At 42.7% G+C, this 21,905-nt stretch overlaps 1 protein-coding gene across 4 annotated transcripts in view; it reads left to right on the plus strand.

Moving 5' to 3' along the window:
* Positions 1–419: 419 nt before the first annotated feature.
* Positions 420–21,905, plus strand: part of gpr153 (G protein-coupled receptor 153) — a 53,394-nt gene continuing 31,908 nt past the window's right edge. For all 4 annotated transcript variants that reach the window (XM_072682249.1, XM_072682251.1, XM_072682252.1 and 1 more), the window contains exons 1-2: positions 420–745; positions 20,571–21,100. In XM_072682249.1, coding sequence (XP_072538350.1) covers positions 20,748–21,100 — 353 coding nt within the window. In that variant the 5' untranslated portion in view covers positions 420–745; positions 20,571–20,747. The remainder of the gene's footprint in view (positions 746–20,570; positions 21,101–21,905) is intronic.

Genomic DNA, 21,905 nt, shown 5'->3' on the forward strand with positions numbered 1-21,905 from the left:
ATAATGCACTGTATTATGGTACTGTATACACATATATCTGACTATAGCTCTGCCTACATGGCTTTTGGGGTCAGTTATTTGAGATGTTTAGATGTTGGGATATAACTGAAGACCACTGTCAGCTTTTTTTTACGGCAATCTACGGGCAAAGTTGACCCCAGGCGAGAAGTGCTGGCCCTGGGGGGTCGCGCGGATCCGATGACCCCTGGAACGGACGGGAGGGAGGCAGCCCTTCATCATGAGCTGACGAAGAGGAGCATGGATGGAATCAGCATGTGATCCACTCTTCCTACTCCATTCATCGCTGCCTCCTCCTCCTCCTCCTCCTCCTACAGCTGCTCAATGGGCGGTGTGTATGTACGAGTGTGAGGTGTGTGTGTGTGTGTGTGTTTCTCTGTGTGTGTGTGTGTGAGAGAGAGAGGAGGCAGTGTTCGCTCGAACACGGCGGTGCGCGGACCGGACCGGACGCCTTTCCCTGCGCGCGCGCTCCTCCCCGCGCTTCAACTGCCTGTGAAGGGCGATCGGCTTCGGATGTCGAGCGAATGAGGGGGATCCGACGCGATGAGGGATGTACCGTTAGCCCACCACGTCCGGCCATATGGTTGCCATTTTCCTCGCGGGGCGACGTTGCCGCTGCGGCGAGCCGTTTTTTGAATTGGAATAAAGAAACACAAAGGAGGGCTGCGTGGACATAGCGCGAGCCAGCGAGCACCGGGGGTCTGCTTTTCGACGAAATCCAGTCGAGGTAAGGAGACATACAGGCGACACGCGATGGGTTTAGTTCAGTCTTATTCAGCGTGTGTGGGGGTCTCCATGGGCAGGGGGCTTCAGCTGCTATGGCTGTACGATGTGCGTCTGGAAAGCCCACCTTCCACGCCTGAAGACCAGAGGATGAAGTTGGCTTCATATTCACGTCTTCAGCGTCTTGTTCGAATTCCCCGGTCCACCTTAAAAGATGCCACTGTTAAACTAAAGAGGTCCATACCGTTAAGTTCAACGACTGCACCGTTTAAGGTGGACCGGGGGATTCGCACAAGGAGCCAACTTCAACTCCATCCAAAGCTCCACCACTTTTTGTGAGTGAGAGTGAAGCCCACCAGTAGTGACGGGGAATGAGAGTGGTCCGAGGCTACACCTGAGATGTTCTCAATGATGTGGAGCAGAGCTGAAGCTTTTGATGACCCTATTATGTCTATTATGTCTATTCAGTCCTCTGCTGTAGCTACGTGCATCCCTGTGCAGCAAGAATGGGTTGCCATCTAATCACTAAACCCTCCACTGTGTGGCTGCAGTGTGGAAGCAGTGTGCACTGTAACTGTTACTGTCACTGTCATTTCTATTTCTGTTGCCCCTCTTATTGCTATCAGCCCTCAGGACCCGCTGTTCTGGATGAGAACACAGCCCATGCCTCAGCTGGAGTTGGATGTTTGCTCTGTTCAACTCAAGGTGTATGTGCATGGCTTAACTATTAGGGTCAGGGCTCTCATTAGCCACGTCCAGAGCTCTGTATTACTCTACATGGCTGTGCTAAGCCATGATCAGCTGGACAGCGAGTGCCCAGAACTGTATGCACCCCCACCTCCTCCCCTCCTCCTGCCCTCATGATACACATTAGCTCAGAGCAGTTTAGAACAAAGAATTTCCAAGTGATGATCCAGACAGACGTCTCTTATTTCCCACAGTCTGAGAGCACTGCTCTTCTCTGTAAAGGGATTCCATAGGAGAACCATCGTTGGTTCCCTAAAGACATGGTGGTTCTTTCAAGAGCTCTGAGGCGTGAGAGGGATGGCACATAAGAATCGATGGGTATCGGTATCGATATAAGCAAAAAATGGATCAGCTCTGTGTTCATTCCTGTGGGGTAGTCGAGCGTTGGAGTTGCTTGAGCTAAGCTAATCTAACCAAACAATTATCTGGCCTGGCTTTTAAAGAGCAATTCTCCTGTTGGATCACCAAATTAACTAAGTTTCTACTGTCTAGCTGATGGTTTGAAGTTATGCTGAAGAATTCTGAGATCTTCCTTCTTCATTATTCCATACACTTTGTGCAGTGTTTACAGATATATGGGTATGATGCTCCCACCACCATGCTTAACAGCTGGTTCAGTGTTTTGGGGGTTGAAAGCCTGACTTTTACTTTTCCACACACGTCAAGACACCTCTAGTCATTGTGGTCCAACTCAATCTTTGTCCATAAAACTTTCCTTCAGAAGGCTTTTTTCTTTGTGCATGTGCTCAGTTGCAAACTTTAGTCCAGCTTGAAGGTGTTGATTTTGGAGTTTGGGCTTCATTCTTGGACGGCAGCCTCTCAGTCCATGGGGATGTAAAACTGGCTTAACTGTAGACAGTGAGGCTGGTGTTCTAGCAGCTTCCAGGTCATGGCAGGCCTGTGTCTTGGTTGGTTCTTGGGTTATTCCTGACAATCCAAAAGCATTTCTTTCTATTTTTCCTCTTTGTTTAATTTGCATGTTTATCAAAATCAGTTTTGGGGTCAAAGTTAGTTGCAGCATGATAGCCTAATGTATATTAGAAGTCAATCTTAAAGGGGAACTCTACTGTTATTAACTATACTGTATAAACATTTCTACATTTGTTCATTGTCATGTACACAAATTCACCCAGAGTAGTTTGATACAATATATTTTAGGGTTAGGGTTTACAGTGGTCAACATGATGTTTACAACACAAATATATAGCTATTATATTTATTTTTATGATGTAAAACGACCAGTTAACTTACATTTACTTTTAAGGCATTTAGAAGACACTCTTATCCAGTGTGACTTCCAAAAGTGCTTCACTGTTTACTCAGAAAATACCCTTAGCTAGTTTATATGGACTAGGATCTAAAGATACTTCTAAGCTTAGATACTACTAAACACAAAGTCAACATGGAGACCATACATGTCTTCTTGGCTTTATATGTAGTGTTAAAAAAATTATAAAATTATGTTTTTTGTCTTTAGGGAGTTTTTTGTCTTTAGGGAGTTCCTTTGTCTGCATGTGCTATACCTCTCCGCCATACATTGGTTCAAAAAAAGATTTAAGGCCAAAATTGTTCTTATCTCAAGTCAATTGTAGAACACTGTCTTAGACAACAGCCTGCATATTCATAATCACTTCATGTAAAAACTTTATATGATGAAACTTTAGAGGCATTAAACACTTAAGTCACCTGGTTTAATTCTAAACTACACTCTTAAAAAAGGTGCTACAAAGGGTTATTTAAGTGATACCATAGAATAATCATTTCTGGTTCCATACAGTAGCATTTTTGTAAGTGTGTGTGTGTTTTGGGCTAACCCCGAAGACTCTATATGTAAGCCCACACTACCGTCACTCTCATAATGACAATGCTGTCTTCACTCTCATAATGACAATGCTGTCTTAACTAACAACATTTTTATAAAGGATAAGGATAAAGGATAAAGGATAAAGGTGCACGTATTCGTCACTGTACAGTGTGGACTGTACAGCGAAATGTGTCCTCCGCATTTAACCCATCTGGTAGTGAACACACACTCACACACACACACGTGTTAGGGGCAGTGAGTACACACACACACACACACCCAGAGCGGTGGGCAGCCAACTCCAGCGCCCGGGGAGCAGAGAGGGTAAAGGGCCTTGCTCAAGGGCCCAACAGCGGCAGCTTGCCGAGCCCGGGAATCGAACCCACAACCCTGTTATCGATATCCCGGCGCTCTAACCGCTGAGCCACCACTGCCCCTGTATATAGGCCCCAAAATAGAACCTTGTGGGACTCCATAGCTTCTGCATTAGTATTAATGACTGATTGATACGCTTAGGGCTTAATAAGGGGTTATAAGTGGATGCAAAGGTTATTTACTAATTTCAATGTTCTTTTTAACATGATTATGGATTCATATATGGTTCATTAAAGGCACTACTTTAAGAACACTTTGTAGCACCTTTATTTTTTAGGGTATACTCTGTACAATACTTAGCATTTGACATCAAACCACTGTGAATGATTTTGTTTACATCTTAACCATTTAATTATGCATAAATGTTGAAAATCAGGTGAATTAATAATAGCTCATTTTAAAGCTTAGTACTATAAAAGATGTAAATATCAGAAAAAGGTTTTAGTATTGGTATAAAAAAAGAAATAATGGTGTCATGTCTTCCTACAACCTTTATTTTTAAAAGTGAAGGACACTGGCACAAAGGCCCAAAGGGCAGGGAAATGGCTTGACCCCTTTTCGAACGAAAGGGAACACACCAAACACAGCATTTATATGGTATCTAGACATTTGTTAACCAAAATCTTATTGACTACTTAAAACACTCCAAACACAGATTAAAAAGGATGCTAGACTGTCGCAGATGATGGAGTGAGTCAGTCACCTGTGCAAATGGCTTCCTCGCGTGGGCCTTGGAAGTGATTTAAATGTAAATTCCGGGAGCTTATTTGTGAGCAGGGAGGTGAGCGGATAATTAGAACCTATTACTCGTGATCTTAAAAAAAACGGGCCGTTAGAGTGCCGTGTCAGAGCAAACGGAACACCACTGCAAGGAGAATCTATGATGAGTCAAATCATCACGCCACGATGAGGTATGATGTGCTGCGATGAGGTCAGCAGTTCGGGAGGTGCGGCCCCCGGGTGATTTCCCATGGGTTTCGAAGCTAAGTCTAACGGATAAATCTCAAACACCTCTGTAATAGAGTCAGCGCTCCCCAAGGTGTTCATGCAATCACATGCATATTTTGGTGAATGCAACTTTTCCTGAAGATTGACGATATGGATTGATGATTTCTTTCCAAAACAGCTCTGTTGCGGCCTTATTGACATGCAGTATGAGTGCTGGATTAAGACTGTTCATAGATCCAGACTATCTTCGCCAAACAAGATGTGGGGATGAGGCGGTTACAGTGTCAGTACAGTTTGCTGCTATTTGTGCCTTTGTTGAAGTTAAATTGAGTATACCACAGCATACATGGAAATTCCTGCCTCAGCCAATCATATCAATCATATCATAGCTTGGGTTGGCACATTGATCTTCTAACTGCATCCCAGTATTAATAAGTAAACGAGCTGCAGCTGACATTTGTTTACTGTTTATTCCCATCTACTAGGTTACTAGGTGGTTACTATGGTTTTTCTAGGAGGTTGCTATGGTTTCCCAAGTGGTTGCTATGATGTTGCCTAGTGGTTGCCATGGGATCCCATGTGTTAATACCATTCCGTCCTTGGTAGAACCACAGAACCTTGATCCACAGGCCAGAACTCACGGCACTTTGCGTTCTGAAGGGCTTCAAGCGGTCAGCTGGCCTAATCCCAAGATTACTAAACTCATATGACTAGGTTGAGCAATAAGTCACCAATTACTCTGTGTGGTCTTCAAGATCCACTTGAAGGAATCACTAAATATTCCATTTCCCTGGAGCACATCTTTCAGGTTTCTGGCTCAGCTTCAACCTCAGCAACTCTCCTGGCAGTTTGCTGCTCCGCTTAGTTGTTCATGTAATTTAGCATTTTACAAGTTAAACATTTTGTTGCTGAGCATAGTACTCGCCCCATCCATATTCATTAGAGTAATTAGCTCACTTTGCTCTCGTCGGCACTGCGTTTCGGATGCAGTTAGGGCGGTTTGCTAGTGAACCTCCATGTAGATAATTGCGCTGAAACTAGAGCTAGGAACTGCTGTCTGCGTACAGAAGTGCAGCTGACTGATGTGGTTACATGTGTGTTGTAGGACAGTGCCTTGAGTTATCTGAAGTCTACCACTAACCCTGCAGGTACTAGGTTTCATGACATATTTTTAGGTTCTCAGGAATGATTAGGCCTTGAAATGTGAACATATGACTCATAAACTACTGCATAATCACAATAACATTTGCTTTATATACAGTGATGAGCTGTAACTGTGAAACCACTGACAGGTAAAATGAACAGCACTGAGGAAGAGGGGAAGGGATCTGCATATTAGACAGCAAGTGAACAGTCAGTTCTGGAAGTTGGTGTGTTGGAAGCTGGAGAAATAGGCAAGCGCAAGGACATGAGCATGCTTTGGCAAGGGTCAATTATTGAGATGGCTAGACGTCTGGGTCAGAACACCTTCCAAACATCAAAACAGCAGGTCTTTTGTGGGGTGTTCAATTAATGGATCCAGCAATCTGATTGATGCAATTAATGGAGGCCCCACCTTGTAACCTGGAACTGCTGCAATCATATTGATTCCAGACCTTCTGGTGAGTTCTTGTGGCATCCATCCCTCCTACTCCCCCAAACCAGATATTTTGGCACATATCATCTCCAAAGCATGTTACATTAATAGCATAATTTTAAGTTTATAGTACAAAGAAATGATATAAAGATTGACTAGCCTAAATATTAGACAACAAGTGAACAGTTAGTTCTTGAAGTTGGTGTGTTTATGCTGTGCTTAGTGGACAACTGGTGAACTGCCAACAGAGTCATGAGAGCCCATAGCTCATTGATGGAATCCATGTAGGCCCTACCTTGTAACTTGTAACTGCTGCAGTCCTATTGATTCCAGACCTTTAGAGGTCTTGTGGAGTCCATCCCTCCTACTCCCCCAAGCCACATACATATTTCGGCAATCATCTCCACAACATATTACATTAATACAGCTAGCATAATTTTTGTATTATTTTATAACACAAAAAACTGCTATAACAATTCAGTAGCCATAGGACCCCCCTAAAACATATGAACATGGTAGAGACCTTAAGGGTAAGCAGAATTGACATGTTAGCCCCTCTGATATGTTTAGGCTTCTGTCTTTATCCTGTCTTCATTCAATGCCTTACATGGAAGACGTGAGTCAGCACTGAAGTCAGTCCTCTGAGTAATTTGTGTTGTGTTATTAGTAACATCAAGCAAATGTGGGGGGGGGGGGGTATATTGCAGAGCTGTTTGTGAACAGTTATTGCATTCGTTTAGACAGTAAATGACATGGCCGTTAAGGTTCGACATGGCCTAGAATGCAGACGAAGGTGCCAGTATTATGGTACCCATTACGCTTTTTCTGGGATGGGGGTAGGAGGCGTGAACTGGGTGGACTGGGGAGTTTGGGTATAGACTAGCTCAGTTCAGACCCTTGAGCTCAGCAAGTCATTAACCCATTTTATCGCAAATTATTCCCAGCTATGGCAATACAGCAATATTAGTCCTTGGGCAGCTCCATGATACAAACTATTTGCCTTTCCAGAAAGTCTTTTGGAAGACCTAGTGAAATATATATGTTTTATGATGCATTTATTAGAAATTTTAACTTGTTCTTTGCTAAATAAATATTAAGTTTGGGATTTTGGTTGAGGTAAAAAATGCTCAGGTGCGTTTTTTACATGGCAGTTTACAACCCTGTTATTTTTTTATGGTGGGCTCTGGCTAGTTTATGTCTAGTTTATGTTTATGAAGAGATTGTTGCCAGTAGGCTGGATTAGCTTTTAGCCTAGCACCCACATTCCACCCACACACTGAGCTCCTACAGCTTTCATGCTCCACACTGTGCAGAAGTATGTTCGCTGAAGAGCGATGTGTACTAACGTTACCCATAAAGAATTGGTGTAATTTGGGTCCGTGTAATTTGACGGAAGCTGCCAAAGTGTACAACAGTTTTTTACAGAATTGCATCTGTATTTTCCAGATACAGATTTTCAGTATGTTTGAGTTATGAGTAATTAATAATTACAGAGGCATTTCAAGTCATTTCAGGGCTGTTTACACTGGATAGTCAAATGCATCTCAGGATAGTCAGACTGAAGTCTGATCACTGTGTAAGACAGCAGTTATTACTGGTGTTTCAGTTTTACAGGGAGGGGCTTTGGTTGACGGATGTGTCTTGTAAAAATACACAGATGTGTTTACACTGCTATAACATGTGGCTCAAATGTGTCACAGGCCTCATCCTGAAATGGTTTGAGTGATTAGTATCAGGTTTAAATGCTTCTTGGGTGTGTTTACACTTGCATTTTTATGTGGCTCGGCCTTACCCAGATATAATAATCCTGATACTTAAGATGCATAAATTGACCAGGTGTAAACAGGGCCTTGGTGACCCTAAACAGGTGCCCTGTCCCCCTGATTGTCTACATGACAGTGTTTTCTACAGGTCTGAAACAAACCAAGGGAAGCACCAATATCCAATAAATGGATATCTGAGCATTTGTTAACTTATTTGGATATTCATCAAGTCAGCTCAGGTCAAGTCAGCTTCTATAAGGCATCAAATAAAAAATGCTAAACCTTCTATATTTTCCAAAGCACCCCATGAGCTTAAAGGATGGGATTTTAGGAAAAGAGTGATGCTTTGGATTAGTGACACTGCGTGTTCTTCTTCTGGGATGAAATATACACTGAGTGGCCATCAGTATACTAGTGGAGGGACACCTAGGTTAGGGACACCTAACCTATGTGTAGGAAATACAGCATGAATATGCTAAACATGAAAACCATAAGTAGGCTACTGAAGTGTTCCATAGGCAGCCAGTCATTACATGTAGAAGTGAGAGAGTGTGCGGGAGAGAGAGAGAGAGAGAAAGATGTAAAACTAGGACTAGGAACTATTTTTTTATTCTCCAGGCACATCCCGGACGTACCGAACTTTCTTGACCGAGGGCGAAATTAATTTACGAGAAAATCCCCCTAATCCCCGCACTGTCAGGAACGGGCACTGCCCCCCCAGTCCGTGCCTTTTCACATGCAGGCCTGCTTTCTGTCGCGCCCCTGCCAGACGCTCTGACTTTAATTTTGTTTTGGAAACTCTCTTCTCTCTGCAATTACAAGCGGAGTGTTTCCACTCGGGTCCCTGTCCTCGCAGACGAGCTCTCCACGCACTTCTCCACATGGCGTATCAACAACGGAACAGAAGCCACCGTTTTAATGAGCCCCTAATACTGAGGCTGCTGCACTTTGATCCACCTCAACTAGGTTGTTAGTCACTCTCTACTCTCTCTCTCTCTCTCTTACATACACTCACTCTTTCTTTCTCTCTGTCTCTCGTGCTGTCGCACTCTCACACACATGTGGGTGACGTAGATTTTTCTGACAAGACAGAGCCTCCGATGCTTTCTGCAGCCTTATAGACCTGTGCTTTCTGGCAACACACATTCATTTTAATCAGCGTGCTTCTGTACAAAAAACCAACCAACTCTGCTGCATGAAAAGATGTAGGTCAGCGTCACACCCCAAAGCACGGAGAATGACGTCTTCTGAAACTGAGGCGCAGCTGGAGGGGTGATGGGTGGGGGGGAGCAGTTATTTTAGGGCATTTCAAATGCTTATCGTGAACATAAACACTGCATATTTAAAGCACATTATGTCACTCCAATGTCAGATGACCATGTTTTGTGCAGGAATTAGGCAACACTACAAGGACGTTGAGGAAAGGGCGTCTAATTCATCATTAGCAACTTCAGCGTTTTTTAAACACCCCTTTTTTTGACCTTGCTTTGACATTAGATCTACCCGCTGGTGGAGGGTGGGCAGTATGACGATATATTTAATTTTGTTATTGTGATATTTCTGAGTATACCGTAGGGGTCGTCAGTGCTTAAAGAACACTGACCAACTGCACATTTTAGAGAGTGTAATTAGTCCTATTTAACTGAATGAAGGGCTGAATAAAAATCAGTGTACTAAGAATGGGATGATAACTGGATAGCAGTTTTTAAGAATCAGCTGCTACTGATGCATTGTGTCAGAATATCATGATAAATATCATGTATGGTGAAAATGGCTTTATATATTACCATATCGCCCAGCCCTACTTGCTGGGTCCTTTTGTCTTGTTTCATCATGTTTTATTGGCTAACAACTGCCAATCAAGGTTATGAGTGGTTCCCAATGGCTGGAAAAGGCCATGCAATGTTATGAAAGCAAGCTACTCTTTGCAAGACCTTTACACTGGCATTGAAATCATCATCAGATTATTTGTCCTGTAATGATAAAGCAAAGATCAAATATGAATATGTGAAATCCTGTAATTACAGTGCCACACAAACATTTGGCCACCCCCTCAAAATATCTGTCACTATTAATAGCTAAGCAAATAAAGGATACCCAATTTCTAAAAAAGGTATGTGATATTTTAAGCAACCTTACATTTTAATTTCCATATTGTATAGATTATAAAAATAACCAAAAAAGAAAAAGCAAACATTTAGGCACCCTACAAGGTCAGTATGCAGTAACACTGCCTTTGGCAAGTATCACAGCAAATATCACAGCCTGTATAAATTATTTTAGCTAGCTAAGACTCCTGCAATTCTTGTTTGAGAGATTTGTGCACATCCCTTTTTCTGTGAGATTCTTGGTTCATCTTCCTGCACTTTTTTGATGATGTTTAGGTTGATGGACTGGTGAGGGCCATGGCTAAAGGCAACAAATAATTTATTTGAATGCAGAACTTTTTCTGTATTTAGGTTGGAAAGCTCAAATGGCTCAAACAGCACACTGTATAAGGGGCTCTTTTTTATCATGCCAATAATTTTGTTTTAATTATGTCAAGATGATGTTTAACTGAGCTTACACAGAATTTGAATATTTTATATTTGGTATCACTTTAATTGGATGGTCCATTATAGATGCCTCAGAGATGCTCACCTAACATTCAGCTGAATAACTATTATATATATATATGAATATATGAATCATCTACAATGGACCATCCATGTATAGTGTTGCCTTATATTTAAATGCAAAGTGCCATAGTGCAGAAATCCAGGTCATTCCAAAGGGTTCACTTACCTTTTTACCTTTATGGTCTTTTGTATTCTCTTGAGCTCCCTACTGTATAAAACAGTGAACATTAGTTGATATGCTAGTTAGTAGGATATTTAGTTTAGCATTTTAATTTGATTTTTTAATATTTAAAATATGCTGATGGTGAAACCAGTCACAAGGTGTCATTATCATCACAACCAGTTTGTGTTGGTAATGAGGTGTAATGGCAAATATCACAAAACACTACTCAACAGCTAGTTTAAGACACACTTAACATACAAATACATAATTTGTCAAAATATTTAAAATATTGCCATGATAATATGCACAGTCATATCAGAATATTATGGCCACCCCTGGTTTGAAATGACTTCTTACTTCTTAGTCTCCTTTCACCCTGTTGTTCAATGCTCAGGACCCCACAGGACCCCCACAGAGCAGGTATTTTTTGGGTGGTGGGTCATTCTCAGCACTGCAGTGACACTGACATAATAGTGGTTGTGTTAGTGTGTGTTGCGCTGGTGGTACGACAGGATCAGGCAGGAGTTTTTAAACCCAGTGTCCACTCATTGTCCAGTCTATATAACATTCTTACCTAGTTGGTCCTTGTAGATGTAAAGTCAGGGACAGAAGCTTGTCTGTTGTTGCACAGTTTGTGTTGGTCATCTTCTAGTCCTTCATCAGTGCCCACAGGATGCTGTTGGCTGGATGGTTGGTGGACTGTTCTCAGTCCAGCACTGCCGCTGAGGTGTTTAAAAACTCCAGCAGCACAGCTGTGTCTGATCCACTCATACCACCAGTGCATCACACTACTGACACACCACCACCATGTCATGTACAGTGCTGAGAATGACCCATCACCCAAATAATACCTGCTCTGTGGTGGTCCTGTGGGGTTCTGACCATGGAAGACATTATGCAAAGAAACAGATGGACTACAGTCTGTAATTATAGAACTACAAAGTGCTCCTATATGGTAAGTGGAGCTGTTATAAAGGGCCGAGTTTATTCCAAATCAGGGGTGGTCATAATATTCTGATGACTATGTAAATAGTAATGGCACTGAATAAACATACTCCATGATCAGGAGGAACCTCATGATCAAATTGCTCATGGCTTGTATAAAAAATGATCAACCTTGCTCAAATACCCCTTACTCCCCATGAATTATTATGCCACTGCTGTGATATCAGGTTTACACACACACACACACACACACACACACACACTTTAACGCATGTTCTCAGTCAGATCACAGTCAGATCGTTCTTTTTGGTTATCTCTTGGACGGGCTGCACAAATCCAATTTACATACTAATGGCAGAGCGGCAATGCATGTGCACAAAGCCATTTGTCTTGCGGTCTTCAGCTTTTTAAGTTCTTGAAAGTGCAGATGCACATGAACCCCCCCTCCCCTTCCCTACTTCAAGCGCTGCCGCTTTGCGAAGCGATCTGATTTGCAAAACCAGTGCATTACTCATGGATAAGGAGTGGGAGGGTATCTAATCTAATTCCGCTCTCTTACGCAACACCCATGCAGGCTCCTTCATTTAAATTCTACTGTCAGGATTACAGCTAGCATGTTGTCTAACAAGTGCACCCCACGTTCAGTTTGTTTGCCTAACACGTACACGAACCGTCGCAATAGGTCAGACAGACATGGCGGCCTGCGTGTTGTGGCTCGCTTTAAACCTGCAAGTGCTTTTAGTGGGGAGCCACGGTACCAAGCCACTTGTGTCACTTATGTTCAGTCAGGTTTTTAAAGCAGTGAGACAGTAGGAATGTCACTGGTTCTTGTGAAATTGGTGCAATTAATCATTGGAGCACGCTTTTAATTTCACAGAGTCCCGAAAAAAGCCCGGCCACACGCTTTGGATTGAGTGCACTCAAAAATAGCTAATACAATGAAATCCGTCTCTGACTCACAGAAGGTCATTTTTTTTTGTCCTCATTGTTGAAAACCCTGGGCCTCAGCTGAATGACTGATGCATGAATCCTGGACCTTGGACCCTGCTGTCATTGTCTATTCTGTGTGAGGTGCTGCTTTTGATACCCCGCTTTCAACTTGAACTACTGGTGGGAGAAGCTTTAGCAGCTGAGGTAAGAGGAGTGGTTTCACAGCTGAGGTGAGAGGAGTATTTCAGGGCACCTAAAGTGGAGTTTCTAGGTGTACCCAGAGTTTCTGGAAATGCTGATAGCCTAGAGGTTTGAGGTCAGAAGCTTCAGGGTCAGGCAACTGCCTAGATGGTCATCATAAAGATTGACCATCTTACACATGCATTAATAAGGCTGCCTGAGGCTGTAATCCAACTATAAGGCTGTGTACTGAGACACAGTACTTGGGACTTGGAGGAACTTGGGGTTGACCTTCCTGCACCCCTAAGGTTTGGTAACCCTTTGGTAGACTAGGATTTGATTTTCCAGCTGAGCAAAGCCCACCATGCTACCCCATTAAGAGTCCTTGGGCTAGACTCCTAACACCCAATCCACCTACCTGTGTGCCATAATTCAAATGTAAGCTGTTCTGGATAAGAGTGTCAAGTGCCAAGTTCCATTAATGTTAATTAGATTGGGGTTCGATTCCCTGGCTGCACAAGCACATCACACAACACCAGTAATAAACATTGAATATTCCAGAGCATAGAAAGCTGGGGTCAGTGCACAGGGTCAGCCATTCCACAGCGCCCCTGATACAGAGTGGATTAAGAGCCTTGCTCAAGAGCTCAGCAGTGATGGCTTAGCTGAACCTACAACCCAGAGATGTATAACCCAGTGCGTCTACCACTGATCCACTGGTCCACTGGTGCCTCTTGGCAAGACTCCTAACTAGTGGTGCGCAGATATAACCCATTCTGCAGCAGAAGGCCATGTTGGATTTGACTTTTGTCAGCTAAGAACAGAAAGTTTGGTGCACCGATATGATATTGGGTTGACCCAATCCGTTTTCAAGCCATTTCATTCATATTTCCTAACTCTGCTATGTGAAATTGTGCAGATTTATGCCAGCAAAAGCCACCGATTCTGCATTTTCTGTGATTAACTCATTATCTTGAAATAGCATGAGGAATGAAGCGTCTGAGCCACATCTCAAAAAAGAATCAGAGCATTCCAGCTCCGGAAACACATTTTTAAGGGGCTGTCAATAATTTTGTCTACGCTCTGCATTCCAAAATAAGTCAAGACTATATTTCAGTAACTTTTTTGTTGATGGAGAGTGATTTGAAGTGGCTTTAAACTTGAATTAAAAGTTTAATAGCTGTTCATTCAGCATGTAATGGATAGATAAATCATTTGTCAAGGATAGGGTTGCACGATATTGGAGAAAAAATGGCATTGTGATTCTCAGCACAAAGATCTCTGATATTAATTAATAGATTAAGTTTTTGCCTTGATGTTTGTGTAGATAATAGACCAGCTATGATGTTAAACAGGTGACAACAAATCTATTTTAGAACATGGGAATGTTTTAGAACATGGGTATGTTTGGTCATACTTGGCAAATAAAGCCACAAGGTCTGGCAAACCCCACATTCTGTAATATGCCAGCCCACCCCATGCTTATGCCATTTCTCCTCTGCTGAGGAATTTAGCCATTAGCTCAGTTATATATTTGTCCTTTTAATGTTATGCTTATTCTATGACTGGCTGATGTGGTATTTATGATATGCGCTTTCACAAAACACTGTCCATTCTGTCTTAAGCAGCCTTATGCAGTGTTTAGTTACAGATGCACTTAAACTTGTTACCCAATTTTCAGACATCATTTGAGCATGGCAGTTAATTTAACAGTCCTTAACATTCTGTCAAAATCTCATGCTGAATGAACATTGTGAATCATTTGCGGCTGATATAGCTTAGTAAAATCCATGTGGCAGTTTAGGGTTCGATTCCCCTACCCCCTGCCAAGCAAGCACACCATGCTACACCAGCATTGTAACATGTGCAACATGATTAAAAAAAAAATGTCAATCAAAAAAGCTAATTGCCTCGTAGTCTGCCCATCTAAACAAACAACAGTAGGCTCTAGTAGCATGTAGGCCAACATTTGACCAAAACGGCTGTAAAAGCAGGATTTTTACCAAGCCATACCAAACAACGTTACAGAACAGTAACAGTAGCAAGTCTTCTCTGTTATAGGCAGCCATCTGTGTGGTGGGATTCCTCATTACTTGGAGATGACCTCATTATCTGTATGCTAATAGCTTATCAGGCCATTTTTCTTGTTTCTTGTTCATGTATTCTAGTGCTTAACCTAGATCAAGCCTACCCTTTAGACGTAGTTTATGTATCAACATCTTTAGATATGTACATGAAAAATACTGAAAATTGGCTTTGGCCCACAATTTCCATGTCGTTGCATAGCCCTATTTGTTCATGTACATTTGTGCTAAGTGCTAATGCCAGTATTAATACAAAACACATACACATTTATAAAAGGTTATTGGATTTCCACAACAGAGCAAAAGAAAATTGATAGTTTTAGGGTTAGAAATGCAGTAAAATCAATAGAGCATACGCATGTTATCCCAGCCTCACCTAAACATTCTGCTTTTCCAGACTCCAACTAATATCGGTCACAAATATAAAATAATACAGGCCACATCATTAGATTTTAGCAATTATCACTATGCTCACTAATCTTATGGATCCAAGTCTTCTGACCTTGCTTTGATGAAACAAACTAAATCGCCAATTAAAAGGTTTTAATCTTCAGCAGAAAAATCTTCCTCCCTCTGGCAACCACCCCCACCGGACTCGTTTGTTGTACTGTGAACGTTAAACTTTATTTTTCAAAAAATCCACGTAATCCGAGTTCCAGGTCAGCGGACGACAGTGAATTTCATGTTCTTGAAAAGAGCAGAGAATGGCCACTTTCTGCTGCCTCAACTCAAGGTCATCTTTCTAATTTAGCCTGAGGAAATCAGCTGAATTACCTGAACTTAGCTTTCTTACTCATCCCCTCACTCAGTCCCAGAGGAATCATCCGGGGGTTCCAGTAGAAGGTTTTTCAACAGTATGACAATCCAGTGCATGTTCCTCAAACTAGCCTTTAGATGATCTTATATTGATTGGAAAAATAAATTTGAAAGCCATTGTTCGACAATCATCAAGACAATCATCTCTCAGCGCTTTCAGAGAAACAGTGGCTGATCTTTTCTTGGAAGGCTGTACAACACAGGGTGGTGTTGTCAGTGAGGCCATATCAGCCAGTGATGACTTGCTGATAGCAAGAACAAAACCCATTATATCATTTGAAGATAAGAGCTTACTGTCTTGCATCTTTTAGAGGCTTTCTAACAGAGCAGAGGGACATTACTGCCATCTACAGGGCTTTGCAATAGAGATGGGTGCAGTATTTTTAGATTAGTCCAATATTTCTATAGAAATACACATTCTTGCATGGCAGCCAGTTGTCAATCAAAACCGACTCATATTAAGCACATTTCAGCATATCATGCCATTTAAAAAAGACAGAATTCTTAGTTTCTGGCACCGTCCATCAAAGTGTAATTCTTTTTGGACACCTTTGAAAAGTGAAATAATTTTAATCAGTGCTATCACGTCTCACCTCCTTCCCCTCCACGTATCAGTAAAAACGCTGTGGTAGCTTGGAGACCCACCTGATATAACGTGTAACTCACAAATATGCCTAAATATCTAAAAATTGTCATATTGACCTTAACACAAGCAGAAGTGGCTCATTGGTTACAACCCTGGTCTATTTTAGTGGTTTCTCTGCTTTACCACACCCCTGCAACTCTGAAAGGTCATGTTAATGAACTGATTAGTTGAATCAGATGTTTCGGGAGAAGGGAAAGCAGTGAAGTCAGGGTGCTCTCAGGACCAGGGTTGAGAAACACTGGGTTAGAGCACAAGGTTGGGGTTCAACACCCAGGTATGCTAAGCTGATGCTATTGGGCCTTAAGCAAGGACCTTAAGCCTCTCTCTGCTCTATGTGCACCATAACCTGGCTGACTCTGTGCTCTGACCCCCAGCTTTCCAAGCTAGGATATGCTAAGAGAAGAATTTGGGAAGCCAAAAGTATCACATGCACTATTTGGAGTAAAGTATTGGGACACCTGCTCATTTATAATAAAGTTTATCCCATTTTTGTTGAATTAACTGTCTCTACTGTCCAGGGAAGGCTTTCTACCAGATTTTGGAGCACTGCTGTGAGGATTTGATTGCATTCAGCAATTGCAAGAGGTCGGGATATTGGATGATCATCACTCCACCTCATCCCCAACTCCCCTACATATCCCAAAAGTACTGGATGGAGCACCATCATGCCAGAGAATACAGTTCCACTGCTCCACAGTTCAATGCTGGGAGGCTTTATACCCCTCTAGCCCACACCTGGCATTAGGCACGGTGCCAGTAGGTTCATGTTTATCTGCTCCAGAGAGTCCTATTCTATTGGTAGTACTTCTCTACAGGGACTAGACAAGCTGTGTATGTGTGTGCCTTTGTAGCTGAATGTCCACAAACATTTGGACATATAGTGTAGCTTGTCAGGTTCCAGGAGCTTTACCAACATTATGTAAAGCAAAGATCTGCCAGTCGTGTCTTGTATACAAAACCGTAATGTCAACCTGACAGTGAAATAGATCATGTAGGGATATGGCTGCTTTGTGAAGGACAATAACCAGCCCTCACTATTCTTTGTCCTCTCCACAGAGTAGCTCCGGAGGGAACAATATTGAGCTGATTATCATATTTTGCTCAGCGCTGCGTCGTTGGCACAAAGGGAGCAGATGGGCTGGTGCGTTTCCGTCTTGTAGTGTTTTTAGGAGACGGCACTGCGGATGACACATATAGGCAATGTGTTTAACATGTGTTATTGTCTCATTTAAATGAAGAATATGGCCGTGATTCAGCTGGCGCCCTGACTGGTACTGTCACTGGTACGGTCTGTGTATGCTAATGTTTTGTTGTGGTTTCCTCCGCTCTGTTGCCGCTAACACCTCAAATAAGATGGTTGAGGCCTGTTTTTGAATACTCGAGGGAATCACAATATTGCCGCACCTCACAACGTAGGCTACTGACATGCTAGCCTACATGCTGTGTAGATCTTTTGGAATATTTATTATATTGGATATGACACAGCAAATGTTGATGCTGGTTATGCTGCTTGACTGGCTTGGAGTTTGGTTGGAGGTTTAGCTGGTCTGCAAGCATGATCGACTTGACCATGGTATACATACTGTACAACCAATTGTACATGTTTAAAACTTTACCACTAGCATTTATTATATTTGAACAGTGTAATCTGATGACTTCACGTTCACAAACCGTTCAGCTTAGAATTGGGAGAGGAACAGGCATAAACGAGTGAATTAGAGTAATCATCATGGAGTGAGTTACTATGGGTGCAATGCTGCTGACTGGTTTCACAATACAGCCTGTGATTGGACTTGTCCATACTGTCTAGACTTCTGCTGTGCTGGATAGCTGTGGTGACGCTTTGCCTCAATCTTGTCACTCAGTTGTCCTTCCCAGTCCATGTGTCTCCATTAGTTGTCACAGTCAACAAAAAGGCCTCAGGCTGTTGCCTCTTACTATTAGTTAGGCTCCTTTTTTCACTTTTTTGCTTTTTTAAACATGAAAAAATTGCAAGAAAGGCTATCAAAGTTGCTGAAGTGTCCTTAATACCAGTTCTATTTAAAATAGTCAAGTCAAGTCCAATTTATTTGTATAGCTTTTTACAACTGTTGTCGTCACAAAGCAGCTTTACATGATTAGTAATTAATAAAAGACAGAGACAAAAAAGAAATAGCGTATGAAGACATGAAAGATCCAAGACCCCCATTGAGCAAGCCAACGGCGACAGCGGCAAGGAAAAACTCCCTCAGAGCTGGAGGAAGAAACCTTGGGAGGAACCAAGACTCACAAGGGGACCCGACCTATCCTCTATTTAACTAACTATTTAAACATTATTGATAAAAGTTACCAAACCATCTATAGTTACCAAACCATCTATATTGTTGCAAAATAGCATCAATAAACCTGTAGATTGAGTTCTAGAGATGATGTTACTTTCAAAGAAGTGCTTTCAAATAAGAAAAAGTATAAGACAAAAGCAGAGAGTGTGACAACATGAGTGGTTAATCAAAAATGGCATTAGATCGACATCTCATCCCGGCAAGCTGGAGGCAAGGGTTCATTTGTTGGTGTAACAAAATGTAAAGTTTGCATTCATGACTGTTCCAGCAGTGGGACTCATTTGGTTCTCATATCTCATTCACTTTATCTTTCTTTATGTCTCCCTGTCTCCAGCCTTCATCCCTCCCCCAACCTCCTACATGTTTCTCCTCTCATCTTCACTCTGCACTTCTGCTTTCTTGAACTTCCCTCCGGCTCAGGCGTCTCTGTTTCTTCTTTTAAACTCTCTGTGTAATCCTCTCTCCTCCACGTTCCCTCAGCTTTCTTTCCATCTTCAGATTTTCCTATTCTTTAGCCACCTCTCCTTCTCTCCATTTGGCGTTCGGCCTCACCTCCCCTCTGCTGGAGCACACTGGCTTGGTTTTGCTTCTGCTTCTCCACCTTTTTCTTATCTTGTTCCTTTTGTTCCACTGCCTCCTAACAATACTAGAACCCTCAGCATATGATGATTTGGGAGGAGTTTAGGTGGATTCTGCTTGTGGTAGGAAGCCAGTCCTTGGTGGAGGGTTGCGAAGACCTGTCAAAGACACATGGACAAGGTAGAGATGGTGTTTATTAGATGTTAGATTGGGAGGAGGGGCTTCAAGCATGTTCCTACTCCCAAATTTTGGTTTACTAGTTCAGACCATGCCATCAGCATGTGATGATTTGGGAGGAGACTAAAGAAGAGAGAGGACTTAAAGAACTTTGGCCTGGAGTTCAGGTGGATTCTGCTTGTGGTAGGAAGCCAGTCCCACCTCTATAGTAAGGAATGACCCAGGAATGAGAGATGAGAGAGTTAAAAAAGAGGTGACGGGGTGGTGGAGGGTTGCGAAGACTTGTCAAAGACACATGGACAAGGTAGAGACAGTATTTATGGAATGTTAGGTTGGATGAAGTGGCTTCAGGCATGTTCCTGTTATTTCACTTGTGGTCTGAGGTTTATAACAAGGCAACTTACTTTTTGTAGCCTTCAACAAGTTTCTGGCAGAATTCTGGTTGGATATTGGATCACTCTTCTTAGCAGAATTGGTAGAGTTCAATTAAATTTCCTGGTTTCTTGGCACAGAACCCAGCCGACATATTTTTCTGAGGGGTTGAGGTCAGGATTTTAGGAAGGCCACTGCAGAAGCCAAATGTTAGCCGGCTTTATCCATTTTACAACCACCTTTAATTTGTTTGGTGTCACTGTCCTGTTGGAACATCCAATTTTGTCCAACTTTCATCCACCTAGCTGATGGTTTGAGGTTGTGTTGAAGGATGCTGAGGTAGTTCTTCGTTATTCCATCCACTTTATGCACCAGTTCCACTGGCAGCAAGACGGCCCTATAGCTTGCAGCTCTGACCACCATGTTTATTGGTCGGTACAGTGTTCCGACATTTTGGAACCACTGAATTAATAATCTAAGTGGTTGTATGAATATTTTTGACCCTGTGTCCAAATATTCCTTGTTTTTTTTTTAGATGCAAAGCACCTAATGGACCCGTCTTGCCAATCAAATTAAGGGCTCTATTAGTACTTACATAGCTTGTGCTTTGCATGAGTAACACGGTGTGTATCATGATCAGTGTGTATGGCCTTAAAGTCATTTTTGAGGTAAAAGATTGTGTTATGACAATGATGCCTTTGAGCATCATCACAGTGTCTAAATCCGAGCACTTACTGTTGGATTGTTTGATAATTGCACTGAAATGTCTTTTCTCCCCCCGGTAGATGTTTTGACTCTGGCCCCTCTCCATCCGAACCGTCCAGGAGAAGGCCCACCTGCCCCAGTAGGAATGCTCCCTCTGGCCTGGCGCCAAGCTCCGCCCGCTGCCACGCCCACCGCTCCTCTTCCTCTTGCCTTCCCACCCCCTGCCGCCATCACCGCCATCTGCAGGCTCCTGCACCATGAAGGATGAGGTCATCAGCACCAACGCGCTGCCCTGGCTGGTGTGCTCGGGTGTGTCCATCCTGGCCAACGCCTGGGGCATCCTGAGCGTGAGCGCCAAGCAGAAGAAGTGGAAGCCGCTGGAGTTCCTCATCTGCACGCTGGCCGGCACGCACATCCTCAACATGGGCATCCCCATCACCATGTACTGCGTCATCCAGCTGCGGCGCAAGCACTCCAGCTACGAGTGGAACGAGGGCCTCTGCAAGGTCTTCGTCTCCACCTTCTACACCCTCACCTTGGTCACCTGCTTCTCAGTCACCTCCCTGTCCTACCACCGCATGTGGATGGTGCGTTGGCCCGTCAATTACAGGTAAGGCTGGAAACTCTTTGATCTTGATGCTGCTGGCTTGTGGGACAGGTGGTTGCCATGGTTGCAGTTGAGCAGGAAACTGTTGTCTTGGAGACTGAAATAAAGCCAGAAATTGATGTATTGATTGTTTTTTTGGGATTCTTTTGGAAAAGAACAATCACATTTTGTTTTGAGCCACAATAGGAGGGTTCATGGCTCCACTGCTACGATTAAAGTAAACAAACCTTTTTGTGCCTTTAAAATCAAATGCACACAATCGCTCCACTTACTTCAGCAGAGCAAGAGAACTCAACCAAGAATTAAATGTTTACAATGTAAACAAAATCATTCAGAGTAGCTTAAAGCCTCCTTTTTAGGAGACTTTTGAATTATTTACAGTTCTAGTAACAGAACCCAGACTGATATCTGATATTTTAATGCCTTGTAAAAGTTACTTGACTTAGAAAAACTCAAAAGTTACCACATGAAATGGTTCATATAACACATAACACATAATGAAGGTTTGGGCTTAACCCCTTAAACTCATCGGAACCATTGGTGGTTCCTGTCTTTTCCCCCACTTAGGAACTTAAAAATTGTAACATTTAAGAAATACATTGGGCCCGATACATCACTATGCTCATTGCTATCTTACACACCGCCAACCGTCTATTTTAAATAGACGACGATGCTTGTGAATATATCTACGCCGATGGGTGTGGTGGTCTCGAAATGAGGGGTGTTCAGGTAGATTTCTAGCGTATTGCTATCTTGGCAATGGAAAAACACAGGTGCTCCACTGACTGAAAACAACCTTGGTAGACGT

The sequence above is a fragment of the Salminus brasiliensis genome, chromosome 6 (assembly GCF_030463535.1).
Source record: "Salminus brasiliensis chromosome 6, fSalBra1.hap2, whole genome shotgun sequence".
NCBI classification, from domain to species: domain Eukaryota; kingdom Metazoa; phylum Chordata; class Actinopteri; order Characiformes; family Bryconidae; genus Salminus; species Salminus brasiliensis.